At 37.0% G+C, this 17520-nt stretch overlaps 1 protein-coding gene and 1 long non-coding RNA gene across 2 annotated transcripts; both read left to right on the top strand.

The window, feature by feature from the left end:
* The first annotated feature begins 2025 nt into the window (after nucleotides 1–2025).
* LOC143063802 (uncharacterized) lies at nucleotides 2026–2645 on the top strand. Its single transcript, XR_012975102.1, has 2 exons — nucleotides 2026–2128; nucleotides 2249–2645. It is a non-coding gene; the product is annotated as an uncharacterized LOC143063802 (long non-coding RNA).
* Nucleotides 2646–2749: 104 nt separating this feature from the next.
* Nucleotides 2750–9506, top strand: LOC143063791 (uncharacterized). The gene is made up of 2 exons (XM_076236175.1): nucleotides 2750–9274; nucleotides 9397–9506. Exon 1 carries the CDS (start codon nucleotides 2924–2926, stop codon nucleotides 7010–7012), a length of 4089 nt encoding a protein of 1362 aa, XP_076092290.1. The 5' UTR covers nucleotides 2750–2923; the 3' UTR covers nucleotides 7013–9274; nucleotides 9397–9506.
* Nucleotides 9507–17520: the final 8014 nt, after the last annotated feature.

Here is a 17520-nt window from a genome sequence, read left to right as displayed (position 1 = left end):
ATACCTTGTAGACGTAATGAATGAACGTTCTTTTCAAATTGATAAGATTTCTAATGTATAATATCTTGAACTGTGTGTGAACGTTTTTAGTTTTAAGCTTGATTTTTTAAAATCTTTTATGGATGAAAGATTTTAAAGTATTTATGCATATGAAATTGTCACTGTAATGTACTTTTACGAAATAGCCAATTTATTATGATATTTTAGCGTTAATGTATTTATAAGACTTATAAAGCCTTTTGCAAGTATCTTATATCATTTTTACTACAATCATATAATGTTGTTTGTAAATACTATGATGTGCATGTTTGATGACGCAGGTGTCAGTACCCCGCTGGCGCTTGCCCCCGTTGTAAAGGGGTAGTTTTACAATAAAATATATATATATATATATTTGACCAAACAAATTCATTGATTATAATATTGAATAAGTCTACTCTGTTGATTCGTTTACAAAATGTCTAGTCTCCGGACAATTATGAGATATATCGACTTTTCTATTGTGAAAACCGTATACATAAATGAATAATATGTATAAATCAATATAGTATATCTGCTAAGTTGTTAGGCTTTCCAGTGAGTGAAAACAGCAAACGGCGGGTCAAGTAGGTGAAGACCCATTGCATTGGTGGCTTTGGTATGGGTTTTTTTTCCTTTTTGGTCGGGTTGTTGTCTCTTTTAGTAATAGCTTCATCGTTAAAAATATATGGTCGGATTTATATGTAAGTGCAAAATAGTCTTGCCGAGAAAATCCTCTTGTTTTTTTACTCAAAGCATAAAGAAAGCAATTGGCTATAGAAATTGTGTATATGTTGTATTTCAAACATTCATCCAAATTTGTTCGGATGATTCCTGTTTGGACCACACAGTAAATCAAAAACAAAGTCATGTATGCGTATCAAATCAGTTCTTTAATTTCGTTGTATACGATACGATTCTCTGCAAATACATAAATTATAAATCATAAATAACAATGAAACTAAATTCCGTTATCCATAAAAATAATCTACAGCGCATTAATTACTTCTCAATCATAAAAATATAAAGAAACATGTTTCCTGATAAAAGTACAAAGTTTGCACAAATGATTAAATCAATATATTTCATTTACGGAACATTGTTACAATTCTTGCTAAAGAAATGAATGATAAAGTCGGATTAAATATATTCTTACCGATTATGCTCTCTTATAAAAAACATCTTGTGTGTCCAAATAAAATCCAAATAATAAACTGCCGTAAACAAATTGAAATAACATTCATAGGAAAACATAACGTCATAAAGACGGACAGCAAATACAGCAAATATATTTAGCGCCGTAAACGTCAATTATTACAAAGAAAAAATAGCTTTTACAAAAAGCTTACCTATAGATTAAAAAGTGACAGCCAAGTGAAGATCTATACACTGTTAGTGCTTATATATAAATGTATCTTCTACCAAATATTAAAAATAAGAATATAAACAGATATAATTCTTACACTCCTCACCATGAAATTCTATAATTTCATAAAAAAAATATTAACACACACAAACAAAAATATATATACAATCTATAAATCTGAACCTTCTAGTAAACATAGTTTTGTTATTGGTCTTACTAATTCTGATTTGTGAGTTTTGACAACACAGCTACGTACATGCCCATCCCGACCCACTCGGTAACTCTGCCCAACGGCCATTGTCCTCTTTGCACATTAACCTCAGCTACAAGTACGATATCGCCTTTTCGTATATCAGTGTTCGGTCTTTGCCATTTTGGGCGCATCTGCAATGTTGGAAGATACTCGCGAATCCATCTTCTCCAGAACACGTTTGCGAGATATTGGATCTGTTTCCACCATCGTCTAGCATAAATATCTGTCTTTTTGAAGATACCACTAGGAATACAGGAATTTGACTTCATTAATAGTAACATATTTGGTGTAAGTACAGATGGGTCGTTGGGATCATCGCTCACTGGCGTAATAGGTCTGTCATTCAAATTTTTTTCAACCTCAGTGTAACGGACGCGGAGATGCGCCCTAGGTTTTAGGTTTTAGGTTTTATACATTGTTTTTCAGTTATCTCCCTTGTCAGTGAACGAACGAATGTACGAACTGGATCAGTATGTAATTGGCCCAAAAAAGTAAATTTGTTGTGTTTTTTGTATTGTGCGGATATTGTGCTTGATTCATATGTCATTCGAATATATTTTCTGTTTATTTTGACTGTTTTAATAAGGTTGTTTTCATTTTTTTCTTTGTAGTTTTTCACGTAAACTGAACTTAGTACGAGGGTACCTGCGACACTATGCAGTCTATTGTATTGTGTATTATTCATCAAATGCGTCTTATAACAATAAACCAGTAGAATTTATTGGACTTGAACTTTGAGACCCAACTACTATTACAGTGAAAAACTTTTTACACAGTTTCATACCTGATGTGATGCGTTAATTTAACACGTGTGATTTGGCAGTGGCTATTGACACGTAACTTACGTAACAGTGAACATTTGTGCAAAAACAATCATAAACGAATCCAAAGTGTTTGTAACATTTATTCTTCATAGAAATTGCGGATACAACAGAAGAAGAACAGTGGAAGCTGTCAAGACTGGGACATAGCCTTCTATTATTTACAGAAATAAATTGATATTATTAATATGACTATTGATTTAGCATAATTGACAAACTTGAAATTTCATTGCGCCATTGTTGCATTTTTAGATTTGTGTAGTTTGATGAATGTTGGTAATACCTTTGAATATTATTGCATATTTTATAAACTTGTCATAGCAAGTCATATTGATATTTTGCCAAAGTGAATTTGTCATTTTTATTGCTTATTATTTGTCATATTGATGCATAGGTTTGAATGTTGATTTATTTGAATTATGTGCATTTTGATTCTGTATATATCATATTGTATTATAATTATTCATGTCTAGTCCTGGTGAGGAACCACGCGTTACGCGACACCGCAAAATGACTGAAAAGGGTTTATTTTGGCAATTAGACACTCTTCAGCAAAATTTCAAAAAAGCTATATCAGCTTGGCACTCGAAACACAATAAGTTAAGTATTCTCTTGAGTGACAGTGATGATTTAGCAGAAATACGTGCCACTAGAGACTCATTAGTAAAATGTATGAGTCAAATTGAAGACATTTACAGACATTTGTCGCGTTTGCTAAGCGGAGTAGGCTCGGAACATTCTCAATTAGCTCGCGAAATTGGAACTGATATTTCTCAGAAATTCGAACAGTGTGAAACGGATACTGCTACTATTTTAAAAGAGATTACTAAACGCATACAATGTATTGATGAGGTAAAAAGTGAAAGGTCATCTAGGCGTTCTAGTCGATCAAATCGTTCAGTGTCTGAAAGGTCACATGTTTCGTCTCGAATATCAAATGCGTCTAAATTATCTGAAACTGCTGCAAGAGCCGCTGAACTTAAAACAAAATTGAAATATATCGAAGCTGAATCGAAAGCAAAATTAGAACTTGATAAAATTCAAACTAGGCGTGAGTTAGAAACTGCAGAAGTAAAGTTAGAAATACTCGAAGGAGTAAGTCAGGGTGGCTCAGTGCTTGATGATGCTAAAAAATATTTACCACAAGCCGATATAATGACAAACTTCTTAAAGACTGTAAGTGCTTCACATGATCAAAACAAAAACTCAAGTGTACCTAACATTTTATCGTCTTCTGTGCCTTTTACTAGTGATACAAATGTTGACTATGCGATAAACCAAAATCAACCAGTTGTTGCACCTTTTGTTAGCTCCTCAGGTCTAAATCCGGAAGTAAATGAATTTGTTCCGATTCAAAGAGAAACAAGTAGTTTCAGAGCGATGGATCACGTACAAACCGATTCTGTGCATGTGGATTTACCGAAAACCGAAATGCCAATTATGTCAAAAACAATAAGCTCAGATGTGGTTACTGACTTAGCCAAATCTTTTGCCGACCAAGTTAACTTGAATAGACTTCCTCCGCCTGAACCTCCGATATTTAATGGCGATCCATTAAAATATGCGTCATGGAAAGTAGCTTTTGAGACCCTTATTGAGCGAAGGAACATACCACCTTTAGAGCAGATCCATTACCTACGTAGGTATGTTGGAGACTCCGTTCGTGAAGTAATCGAAAACTTTTTCCTTATTGCAACAGATGACTCTTATTTTGATGCTAAAAAACTGTTAGACCAAAGGTATGGTGACCCGTTTATCGTTGGTAATGCTTTTCGTGACCGACTAGAAAAGTGGCCTAAGATAGCGTCTCGTGATAGCTTAGGATTGAGAAAATTTTCAGATTATATTAAACAGTGTCTTTCCGCAATGAAAACGATCAAGAATCTGAACGTTCTTAACGATGATCGTGAGAACCGAAAACTTTTATCAAAACTTCCCGACTGGATAGTTACACGATGGGGACGAATTGTCGCTCAACATAAAAGTGATCATCATACATTTCCCTCATTTCAGACTTTTTCTGTGTTTATTGAACGAGAATCAACGATTGCGAACGATCCTGTTACTTCTCTCAACTCTCTTAAAACAGATAGTACACCACGAAATACGGACACAAACTTTCGAAGTGTTATAAATGACAGTGATACACCACGCAGAAATGCATTTGCAACGGAGACAGAGTCGACTAGTTATGATAGGACCAAAGAAAGTAACTCCGGTGCTAATAAGAATTGTTTGTTCTGTCACAAGGCTGGACACATACTTGATTCATGTAGAAACTACCTTGCAAAATCTGTACAAGAGCGTAAAGAATTTGCTAAGAGAACAGGGTTGTGCTTTGCTTGTTTACGCTCTGGACATTTATCGAAACAGTGTAACAAACGCGCAACGTGCAGCATTTGCACAAAACGACATCCGACAGCCTTTCATGGAGATGTAGTAAAACAATATCCGAACAATTCAAAACAACCTACACCTTGTAATGAGGAAAAGGAACTTTATAAGTCTCAAACTGGTGCGGTTTTAATGAGCATAACCGAGTCATGTGGAAAAAGCTCGATGATTGTTCCTGTTTATCTCTCTCATACTGATAACCAACAACATGAAATACTAGTGTACGCACTCTTAGATACTCAGTCTGATACTACGTTCATTTTGGACAATACACGTCAAACTCTTGGACTTTCTGGTACCGACGTGAAGCTGTCATTATCAACCATGCATTCACAGAATTCAATAGTCGATAGCTGTAAGATAGATGGATTGATAGTAAGGGCTTACGATAGCGACATGAAGATAACGTTACCGTCTACATTTGCCCGCGACATCTTACCGGCAAATAGAGCACATATACCTACTGGTGATATGGCGAGAAGATGGCCGCAGTTAGAGAAGATTGCCAGTCAGTTGATGCCAGTAAGTGATTGCGAATTCGGACTACTTATAGGTTATAATTGCGCCCGTGCATTGACTCCTAGAGAGGTGATTCCGACAACTGATGATGGACCTTACGCACAGAAAACAGACCTCGGATGGGGTATAGTTGGTATTGTGGATCCGAGCTGCATTGATAATGCATTAACTACACATTCTCACAGAATGATAGCGTTTGAAAGCCATGTATTATTTACTATTAGAAATTGTACAAAATTAGTAAGTCCCGTTGAAGTAGCGCGAATGATGGAACTCGATTTTTCCGAACGAACTCATGACAAACAGTCTATGTCATTTGATGACAAACGTTTTTTGAACATTCTTGAAAGCGGAATCAGAGTAAATGATGGACATTATGAAATGCCCTTGACCTTTACAGGATCCGAACCGATATTACCGAACAACAAGTCTCAAGCCATTCAGAGATTCAATCATCTTCGAACGCGTTTACGCAATGATGCTCGATACCGAAATGACTATTTTAAGAGTATGGATGACTTAATAACAAAGGGATTTGCGGAGAAAGTTAAACCGTCTCAATCCGATAACGAAGGACATGTTTGGTACATACCACATCACGGAGTATATCATCCTCAGAAGCCCGAAAAGGTCCGTGTTGTGTTTGATTGTAGTTCTAGATACAAAGGTGAATCACTAAACGATTACTTGCTGCAAGGCCCAGACTTAACGAACTCGTTGGTAGGAGTGCTTTGTAGATTTCGTCAAGAACCAATTGCAGTAGTCTGCGATATTGAACAAATGTTTTTACAGTTCAAAGTGAGAACTGAACACCAAGATTATTTACGATTTTTGTGGTGGGACAATTATGAAGATCTTTCGAAAGAACCGTTCGAATACAGGATGAACGTCCATTTATTTGGGGCCGCATCATCCCCAGGATGTGCCAATTTTGGACTTAAACAACTTGCTAATGATTATGAAGCCGATTTTGGTTCCGAAGTATCGAACTTTATTAGACGTGATTTTTACGTTGACGATGGTCTTAAATCTGTGTCAAACGTTACAGAAGCAGTAAACCTTATACATGGTAGTGTAGAAATGTGCAATAAGCGTGGTCTTCGGTTGCACAAATTTTTGTCAAATTCTAAGGATGTTTTAGCGCACATACCAGAAAAGGATCGTGCCAAAGAGTTGAATTTAAACTTATCACATGATGAACTTCCTACGACAAAGACATTAGGAATTGAATGGTGTATTGAATTAGATGTGTTTCAATTTCGTATCACGCTCAACAACAAGCCGCCTACAAGGCGTGGAATTCTGTCTACATTAAGCGCAGTATATGATCCGCTAGGTATTATCTCACCCATTATTCTTGTTGGGAAACAGCTCTTGCAAGATTTATGTAAGGATCAAACCGATTGGGATACCCCGTTACCAGAAGATATCCAGAACAAATGGGAAAGGTGGAAGCAAGACTTCATAGACCTTGAATTATTGAAAATCAATCGTTGCTTCAAACCGGTCGACTTTGGCGAAGTAAAATTCATAGAATTTCATCATTTTTCAGATGCTAGTTCAAATGGTTACGGTCAGTGTTCATACGTTCGCCTTTTCAACTTTAAACAACAAGTACATTGTGCTCTGGTTATTGGTTAATCTCGAGTAGTTCCGTTAAAGCCTATTACGATTCCCAGGTTAGAGCTTACGGCTGCAGTAATCTCCGTGAAAATCAGTGCAATTTTGAGAGATGAACTTGAGTATTCCGATAAAAATGTCACTGAGTATTTCTGGACCGATAGTAACGTAGTACTAGGTTATATTGCGAATGATTCCAGGCGTTTTCATGTGTTTGTGGCTAACAGAGTACAACAGATTCGCGACAACACCGAACCATTTCAGTGGAATTATGTCAGTTCTGCCGAAAACCCAGCCGACATTGCTTCTCGTGGAGCTACACCGATCAAATTAAGAGAATCAAAGTGGTTTACGGGACCAGATTTCTTATGGAATGCGGAACATGTAGTCAGAAAGGAATTATCGGATACGTATAAACCGTTATTGAATGACCCGGAAGTTAGAAAAGTTAAAGTGATGTCTACAAGTACTTGTTTACCTCCTCCTGCGTCCATACTTGAACGTTTAGAATACTTTTCAGATTGGAACAGAGCTAAACATGCGACAGCTCTTTGCTTGAACCTGAGAAATGCGTTGCTAGCAAAACGTCCGAAGGGAACCTGTTTATCCGTTAACGTAGAAGACATGCGACAAGCTGAACTTGAAATTGTCAAAAGGGTTCAAAACACTTTCTTCAAGGAAGAATTACTCATATTGCGTTCATTTGATTCTGAAGGACCGTTTGAAGCTAACGACTCAGTTAAAGTGCGAAACAATACTATGAAAAAGAAATCGTCTTTGTATAAACTTGACCCCTTTCTCGACCAGGACGGCATCATCCGAGTTGGTGGCCGCATCCGACGTGCTGATCTGAGCATTGATTTGAAGCATCCTATTATATTACCTAGACATTCTCACGTCACCGAGCTTATCATGCGCTATTTTCACGAAAAATCATTTCACCAAGGACGTGGAATTACTACGAACACAATACGTTCACATGGATATTGGATAATCGGATGTAGTTCTGCTGTTTCGAACCTTTTGTTTAAATGTGTTACATGTCGAAAATTGCGTAGCCAAACCCAAGTACAGAAAATGGCTGATTTACCGGTAGACCGACTAGAGACCGTGCCTCCATTCACGTACTGTGGTGTTGATCTGTTTGGACCTTGGTTAATTAAGGAGGGCCGCAAGGAACTTAAGCGGTATGGAGTTTTATTTACCTGTTTGTCATCGAGATCAATTCATATCGAAACTGCTAACTCTTTAGATACGAGCTCTTTCATTAATGCCTTGAGAAGATTTGTGTCTATCCGCGGACCCGTAAGGCATCTTCGGTGTGATCAAGGAACTAACTTTGTTGGAGCCGAAGGAGAATTTACTAAGGCAATGTCTGAATTGGATTTTGACCGAATCCGTCAATATCTACTTGAACAAAACTGTGATTTCGTACAATTTAAGATGAACGTTCCGTCTGCTAGCCACATGGGTGGCGTTTGGGAAAGACAGATACGTTCTGTCCGAAACATTCTTTCAACTTTACTATGTCAGCTAGGAACTCAGCTTGATGATGAGTCGTTGAGAACTTTAATGTCTGAAGCAACAGCTATAGTGAATAGTCGACCACTTACGTTGGAAAACCTGAACGATCCGCTTTCCGTTGAACCGTTGACACCAAATCATTTATTGACTATGAAAAGTAAAGTTTTTCTACCACCACCTGGAAACTTCATGAAAAACGACGTATATTCCAGAAAGCGTTTGAGACGGGTTCAGTTTCTTGCAAATGAATTTTGGAGTCGTTGGAGGAAAGAGTTTCTTTCAAATATTCAGTCTAGGCAAAAATGGATCGCTCCGAAGCGAAATTTATCTGTTGGTGACATTATTATGATTAAGGATGACAATTTAGTGCGAAACATGTGGAGACTAGGTCGAATTTGCAAAACATTCATTGATGATGATAATTTAGTCCGAAAAGTAAGACTCGCAGTGGGATCAACAAATTTGGATCGTAGAGGAGTCCGTAAGTCAAAGCTCACCGAACTAGAACGACCAATCCATAAATTGGTCTTACTCCAGGAGACCGAATAATTCCCTGATGAGGAGCCATACGAATAAAAGGATTTATTCGTTGACTTTAATAGTGAAATTAGATATCCTAATTTGAGGAGCCATGTAACGGACGCGGAGATGCGCCCTAGGTTTTAGGTTTTAGGTTTTATACATTGTTTTTCAGTTATCTCCCTTGTCAGTGAACGAACGAATGTACGAACTGGATCAGTATGTAATTGGCCCAAAAAGGTAAATTTGTTGTGTTTTTTGTATTGTGCGGATATTGTGCTTGATTCATATATGTCATTCGAATATATTTTCTGTTTATTTTGACTGTTTTAATAAGGTTGTTTTCATTTTTTTCTTTGTAGTTTTTCACGTAAACTGAACTTAGTACGAGGGTACCTGCGACACTATGCAGTCTATTGTATTGTGTATTATTCATCAAATGCGTCTTATAACAATAAACCAGTAGAATTTATTGGACTTGAACTTTGAGACCCAACTACTATTACACTCAGCCATCAACGTTAAAAGCTGTTCATCATTTAAAAGCTGTTCCTTTACTAACGCTTTCAAAATTGTACGAGTGGACCGAATTAAACGCTCCCATGAACCACCCATGTGACTTGCTAAAGGTGGATTAAAATGCCATTCAATCTCCTGTTGTAACATGTGTCTTCCAATTTTTGATTGGTTCCATTCTTTAATTGATTTACGTAGTTCACTGTCTCCGCTTACAAGGTTAGTTCCATTGTCGCTGCACATCTTTGTTGGTACACCTCGTCGGCTTATGAAGCGTTGAAAAGCGGATAAAAACGACTCCATGGTTAAGGTGTGGGCCACTTATAGATGAACTGCTCTTGTTGTGAGACATGTAAATAGGCAACCATATCTTTTTACATGTGAACGACCTAACTTTACCAAAAGGGATCCAAAATAGTCGATTCCGACAAATGTAAACGGGGGTTTGTCAGCAATTATCTGTTCATCAAGAAGAGGTCCCATCTGTTGTACGCAAAGTGGACGGTGTTGACGTTTACATGGAATACAGCATCCGATTACTTTCTTAACAAGACTAGGTCCTTTTAAAATCCAGTATTTCATACGTGTGGCTGCAAGCACCTGTTGTCTTCCTACGTGACCCTGATTTTTGTGATAGAAACGAACAATTAACGAAGTAACATGATGATTATCTGGTAGGATTATGGGGTATTCATCATGGTTTGAGGTACTTAAGCGTCCTTTTGCTCGGATAAGCTCATTATCGAGTACAGGATTAAGAGAAGCGATACGGCTGTCTTTTTTCACGGGCGTATCCTTCTTCAATTTGATTATTTCGTCTTTGAAGTAAGTTGATTGTACATTAACTAATATTACATTGCTAGCAATTTTCAGTTCTGACAAAGTGAGATCACCAGTTCTGCACTGAACTTGATGATTAAGGTATCGTTGTCTGCAATAAAACTTGAACCTAATCAACCACGCTGTTGCTCGTAGTAGTTTTGTCCAGTCGGAGAAATAGTTCATTAGATAATCAGTGGTGTTGTTTGTCATAGCATGGATCGCCACCTCCTTCTTAAGTTCGGTGTCATTTTCTGTTACCTCTTGTAGCTCATTGCGTAAGTCTTGTGGCCAGTATTTTGAATCTTCCAAGAGAAAGTTCGGACCATTTAACCATATATTTAGTTTCTTACTATCACAAGCGTCTATTCCTCTTGATGCTATGTCCGCGGGATTCGAAGGTGAATCTACGTGACGCCATTGGTCTAGACTAGTTGTATTGTGAATTATGCTTAATCTATTAGCTACAAAGGTTTTGAATCGCCGTGATGTATTTCTAATGTAGCCCAACACTATAGTCGATTCTGTCCAGAAGGTAACGTTATCAACCTTTATTTCAAGTTCATCATTCAGGATTTGGTATAAGCGGCATGCAGTGACAGCTCCTGATAATTCAAGTCTTGGTATTGACATCTGTTTAATTGGTGCTAGTCGTGCCTTTCCTATGATTAAAGAGCAAGTAATTTTGTCATTTCCATCAACTAGTCTCAGATAGGCACACGCTCCATAACCAAGTTCTGATCCATCACTGAAAAGGTGCAATTGAGCGTTCTTAATGTTTTGAAATTCTTTTGGTCGAAAACAGCGATTCACAGACAAACTTTCAATACAGGGTAGACTCGTTAACCAATTTTTCCATTCGTCACAGTAATGTTGTGGAATCTGTTCATCCCATCCAAGCTTCAATCGGCATAAGTTCTGTACAATTGCTTTTGCTCGCAGTGTAACTGGTGACACAAGTCCGAGAGGATCAAATATTGAACTTACAATGGACAATATACCATGTCTAGTTAACGGTTTATCTGTTAACTTTACTTTAAATCTGATTTTATCTTCATTAACATCCCAGATTACACCCAGGGCCTTATCGTTCGGCAGCACATCTCCAGGGCTAAGATTTACTACAGCAGGAGCAAGTCAGACTCCGGTATAGCTTTTAATACATCTCTACTATTACTGAGCCATTTTGTTAGTCGGAAGCCACCCATTTTCATAAGTGACTGTAAGTCAATAGCCAGTTTAATAGCTTCCTGCTCGGATGACACAGACTTCAGACAATCGTCAACATAAAAAAAATTCTCTACTGTAGTAGATACTTCCAGATCAAAAAGATGGGAATTATCTCTTGCTGTCCGTTTTAATGCATATCCTGCACAACTGGGTGACGATGTAGCACCAAACAAATGTACTTGCATGCAATAACTTCTGGGTTTCTGGTTTAAGTCACCGTTAGGCCACCATAGAAAACGCAAGACATCACAGTCCTCCTCTTGCACACGAACTTGATGGAACATAGCTTCGATGTCGGCTGCTAACGCTATCTGCCCTTGTCTGAACCTAATTAAAACACCAACCAAACTGTTCATGAGATCAGGTCCTTGTAAAAGTTTACTGTTGAGTGATATTCCTTGATATTTAGCTGCGCAGTCAAAAACTACCCGTACTTTTCCTGGTTTGTTTACATTTGTATTATCGGTTTTTTTTCTGGTAAAATAATGAGCAATCATTTTCGTCTGTAGTTTTGATTTTACGACAAAGAAAGTTAAAATAGGTTTTAATGTGGAAGACTTTATCATTATTCAATAAGCAATGGAAACTTATAAATAGAGGAATCATAATCATAAAGAAAACTCCCGAGAAGAAGTTTGGTTCCTGGTATGATATGACCATATCTTATCTATACTATTAAACGAGAAGACCTCATTTTGTGTGTCGCTTCTCTTCCTTCCACAATAAATCAATCATCATGTCTCTGTGTCCTATAGGTAACATGCATAGTCGCATTTGTCATCCATTCTTATGATCATTCAGATTGAGTTATTTTGGGAGAAAAACGACAAAAAAGGAGTCCGGATATGATTCCGTCATCAGACTGACTTTTAGTCATAGTTAAGACTCCCGGTTTGAAACATGCACAAACACAACCAATCGTATGATATATAACAAAACAATGAAAAATAAATAAGCCAATCAAATCGTTCTCCATATCATGGTGTTTAGATCGCAAGAACCACAACTATTATACCTCCTTAAAGAGGACAATTATTTTTCGTGTTTATCTACATGTAAACTACAATTATACTACTTTAATATATAGATACTCTATGTATTCTGTCTACTGTTTTCTTTCAATCGTTTACTATTTAAGGGGTCACACCAGTTGCATATATATTAAAATAAGTAAAGCATGTGACACATTTTAAAAAACACAATCGTATGATAGATAACAAAAATGAAAAATAAATAAGCCATTCAGAGTGTTCTCCATGTCGTGGTGTTTAGATATCAAAAATAACAATTATTATACCTCCTTAGATAGGACAATTGTTTTTCGCGTTTCATTTCATGGTGTAAAGATCGGAAGAACCACAACTTTTATACCTCCTTAGAGAGAACAACTATTGTTCGCGTTTATCTACATGTAAACTGCGATTATACTACTTTAATATATAGAGACTCTCTGTATTCTGTCAAGGACTTTCTGTGTTAGTATAGAAAGTCCCTGATTCTGTCTACTGGTTTCTTTGAAATGTTTACTATTTAAGGGGTCATATCACTTGCATATATATTAAAATAAGTTAAGCATGCTCAACTTCATCTAAAACTACCTCGACCAAAAACTTTTACCTGAAGCGGCACAGACGGACGACCGAACGAACGAACGCGAGGATGCACAGACTAGATGGGGCATAACTATTTATTATTGAAAGTGAAAATAGTGATTTGGCAAAAATGAAAGTAAAGTAGAGATTATAGGGATGCAGGACCTTTTCGGGGCGTCGGGATCGGGTGTTGTGAAGCTCGGAATTGGGGATTGATCCTTACGGGATCCGGGGATATATTTTTCGATTTCGGGATTTCGGGATATGAATTTCTTTAAATTATGCATCTCGGGATATCGGAATCAGGACCCCTCCGACCACCCCTCAAATTAGCCTTAGTCGGTCTTAGTCATTTATACAAGATTCATATCCTACCATTGGCATGTTAGTAAGGCTCTCAAAAGAAAAAGCACTGATGGATTGTCCTTAAAGCATATTTTATTAGACTTATAATGGTCTATATATACTGAGTGCCAATGAAAACGCAACACTAAGTTTTTTAGAAATAACTTTTTTATAAAAAATAATATTTTGTTTACAGTAATTGTTAAAGACAGTTAAAGGGTTTATCCAAAGATAAAACTCAACCAAAAATGTTTAATTACCACGATTCGAATGCAATACATTAATGCAACACAACGCTAAAATTCACTAACTCACAGTCTCAATAACGAATGTGTCCACCGCGTGCTGCAACGCAAGCTCTACAACGACGTGGCATTGACCTGACCAGACGTCGGATACGGTGTTGTGGAATGTTTGTCCATTCTTCTCGCAATGCAATTTCGAGTTGGCGCAGCGTCACTGGTGGTGGCTGTCGTCGTCTTACGGCTTGTCCAATTTGATCCCATAGGTGTTCTATTGGACTCAAATTCGGCGAAAAAGCTGGCCATGGTAATGTCTGAACATGGTTGTTGTTGATAAACGCAGTTGTGAGTCGTGCGGAGTGTGCACGAGCGTTGTCTTGCTGAAAAAGATTAACATCTTGATGTCCAGCCATGAACGGTATAACGGTCGGTCGTAAAACTTCATCAATGTAGCGTTGAGCGTTTAAATTGCCATTGATAGTGATTTTTATGGTTGAATGATATTCCTCCCCATACCATGACACTACCACCACCCCAACGATCTGTCTCTTGGATACACGAATCTGCATACCGTTCTCCTCTTCGTCTCCACACACGAGTTCGTCCATCACTACGGCGAAGATGGAATCTTGATTCGTCCGTCCATAGGACAGTTGTCCATTGCCTGTGTGACCATCTCTGACGCTGTTGTGTCCATCTTAAGCGATTTTGGCGTCGTACTGCTGTCAGCATGTTACCACGGAAAGGCCTCCGTGCCCTCAATCCACTGCTGCGCAAACGGCGTCTTACCGTGTTTGCTCCAATTTGTCTCCTATGGACGCCGACAGTCTCCCGTGCTGTTTGGACAGCCGTACGGAACCGATCTCGCAGATGCTGAAGACGAATGAATCGGTCCTGCTGGGCAGTAGTTGCTCTCTGTCTTCCGGGACGTGGTCTATCATTCAAAGACCCAGTTTGGTTGAATCTTTGGATAAGTCTCGTAATTGTTGAGGCTGAACAATGCATTCTGCGTGCAATTTCACGACTTGAAATGCCTCCTTGCACCATGCCCCAAACTTCATGTCTCTGGTTGTCTAAAAGTCTTGGCATCTACGGCTTAGTTTATTGCAGCGGCTAACAAAAAAGGATGGGAAAGTTCAATTCTTAAGCGAGGCTTTCCAAAACACACAATGATAAAATCACTCGTGCGTTAAATAGCGGTGCACTCGACTCATCCCCCTTTTTTATAACCAAGCACGTAACTTTTTTTCTAAAATCATTCAAGCGTAAAGATTTCGAAAGAAGTCTAACGATTCAATTTCTATCCGATATAGGTAATCATTTTTAAAAAAATAATTATATATTTTAAAATATTTGAAATTTACAAGTGTTGCGTTTTCATTGGCACTCAGTATATAAGCAGTTACATTTATTTGATGTTTGAAACGGTGCAAATATTTAATTTAATTTGACTTTTACCAAAAGAAGCATTGTAGCAAAGGAGAAGAATAATTGTGGTCTGAGGCCAGAAACACGCAAATAATTGAATTTAAAAGAAAGGAAACAAATATCGGACTTTGAAAAAAGGGAGAGGGCTTTTGATACCTTTTATGAAATTCTCCATACATAATATCTTTTACAAAAATTCATCCTACAACTGTTCACAAGCTGTATATGCCCGCGATTTCCCGGGTGTGTTCTAGTATGATATAAACGATAAAGGAAGCCCTATTTACTTCTCGGATATGATTAAAAGAGCAAAAATAAGAAAAATAAAGTATTCACAGAAAATTAGAAAAAAGATCTTGTCTTAAAATTTTTACTGTTTTACATTTAAAGTATTGAATATTGATGAAGCGAGAAAACAATCAATATTTTTAAAAACTGTTACCTGATTAATCATTATAGACATTAGAAGAAAGGTCTGCTACTATTGGTTCTGGTGATTGACAGATAAAATATGGCAACTTTCCAATTGGTAACATAAAAACCAACAGTCCTCATATGCTTACTGGTATATAAAGGTAGTGTTGATAACAGGAAGGGATAGTTTGCAAACCAGGTCGTTAAAGAAGGACATTCGATAAAAACAATTTAAAGATGGCTTATTTGCCGAATGGATCGGACTTGTTCAGAACTGTTATGAATGAAATTGATTCTAAATATATTGACAGTATGCCATGGAAAACCGTCTCAGACAACAGTGACGACAGATTGAAAGACAGTTCGGCAGACATAATTTTAAACAGGAATCGCAAATGCTCACACAGACATGAAAATGATAAAAGAGAGAACAATCGTGTACAATGGGTCGATGAATGTGAAGTGATGCCATTATTTTGTGACAATAGACAAGAAGGCATTAAGAAGTCCGAAGGAAAACTCAAATCAATCCTGAAACAAAAGATAAACTGTTTGATAATTGTTTCCGAAAAAAGTTAATACGGAACTGAGGGAGGATCACTTCTCAGACAGTGTTACTTATACAAACAAGCAGATCGAACAAGGAGGACCACCATAGGTATTGAGTTTGAGGTTGATAAGACATTTGACGACATTTTATAGAATGTTTACATGCAAATGGATGGGAATTATCATACGAAAGTCTCTGTTATGTTTGTTAAACTGACCTTATTCATTGTTTTATGATCTCAGGTATCATATACAGTTGTTTATGTTAATCATGCAATCGTGTTTATTTATATTTATACATGCATTTGTGCAATATTAAGATGGATTTTGCAATACATTTTATGTCTATAAGATATTTGAAATAAATTTATCTAATTGAATCAGATTCATGGTAGAAAAGAGTACTTGCTTATGTTGTCCAAGCCTTTAAATGGTAACTTTGTGCAACATATCTTTTAATTGCTTGTTTTTTTTATGGAGTGCCATCGATTGCTTGTTTTTGTTTGTGCTATTGTTACGGGGTTTTCATGGTCCTGACTTTGTGGTGTATACAAATGAGGAGCTGTTTATCCCATCTACAACACCGAAATCTATTCTAATGGGTGTTCTCACAATTCTGTCTATTTCTATGCCTAATAAATGTCTTCCAACTACGAGAAGAAAGACCTTATTGACTTTCCTATCGTGTTTGTTTTGTTTTTAACATTGATTTAAACATTGTTTAACAAGTTTTTCTTCACATTTTATCCCCATGTTTGCTTCCTGTTGTGACGCATGTATAGTTTTACTGTAGGCATCTTTATCTACAGGTTTATTGAATTGTAATATTACACAAATACTTAAATTCCAGTTGATCAAAAACATCACTGATTGATTAGTTTTAAGAATGATAACCAACTTAAGTAAGTGAACTGCTTATATAGATTACTAAAAAAAAAAACATTAACCCCTAACGGTAAGGATTGTGCCTGATGTTCATATGATGAAATCATAATCTTTCAGTCAGTTTAATTGAAGTCTTGAGCTGGCATGTCAGTTAACTGCTAGTAGTCTGTTGTTATTTATGTATTATTGTCATTTTGTTTATTTTCTTTGGTTACATCTTCTGACATCAGACTCGGACTTCTCTTGAACTGAATTTTAATGTGCGTATTGTTATGCGTTTACTTTTCTACATTGGCTAGAGGTATAGGGGGAGATCTCACAAACATGTTTAACCCCGCCGCATTTTTGCGCCTGTCCCAAGTCAGGAGCCTCTGGCCTTTGTTAGTCTTGTATTATTTTAATTTTAGTTTTTTGTGTACAATTTGGAAATTAGTATGGCGTTCATTATCACTGAACTAGTATATAT

Source organism: Mytilus galloprovincialis, chromosome 1 (genome assembly GCF_965363235.1).
Source record: "Mytilus galloprovincialis chromosome 1, xbMytGall1.hap1.1, whole genome shotgun sequence".
Lineage (NCBI taxonomy): Eukaryota > Metazoa > Mollusca > Bivalvia > Mytilida > Mytilidae > Mytilus > Mytilus galloprovincialis.
The sequence above is the reverse complement of the archived record's forward strand: the minus strand, read 5'-3'. Positions and strand labels throughout refer to the sequence as shown.

Coding starts and splice junctions, on each gene's coding strand:
- LOC143063791 (XM_076236175.1), top strand. CDS start 2,924: ATGTCTAGTCCTGGTGAGGAACCACGCGTTACGCGACACCGCAAAATG.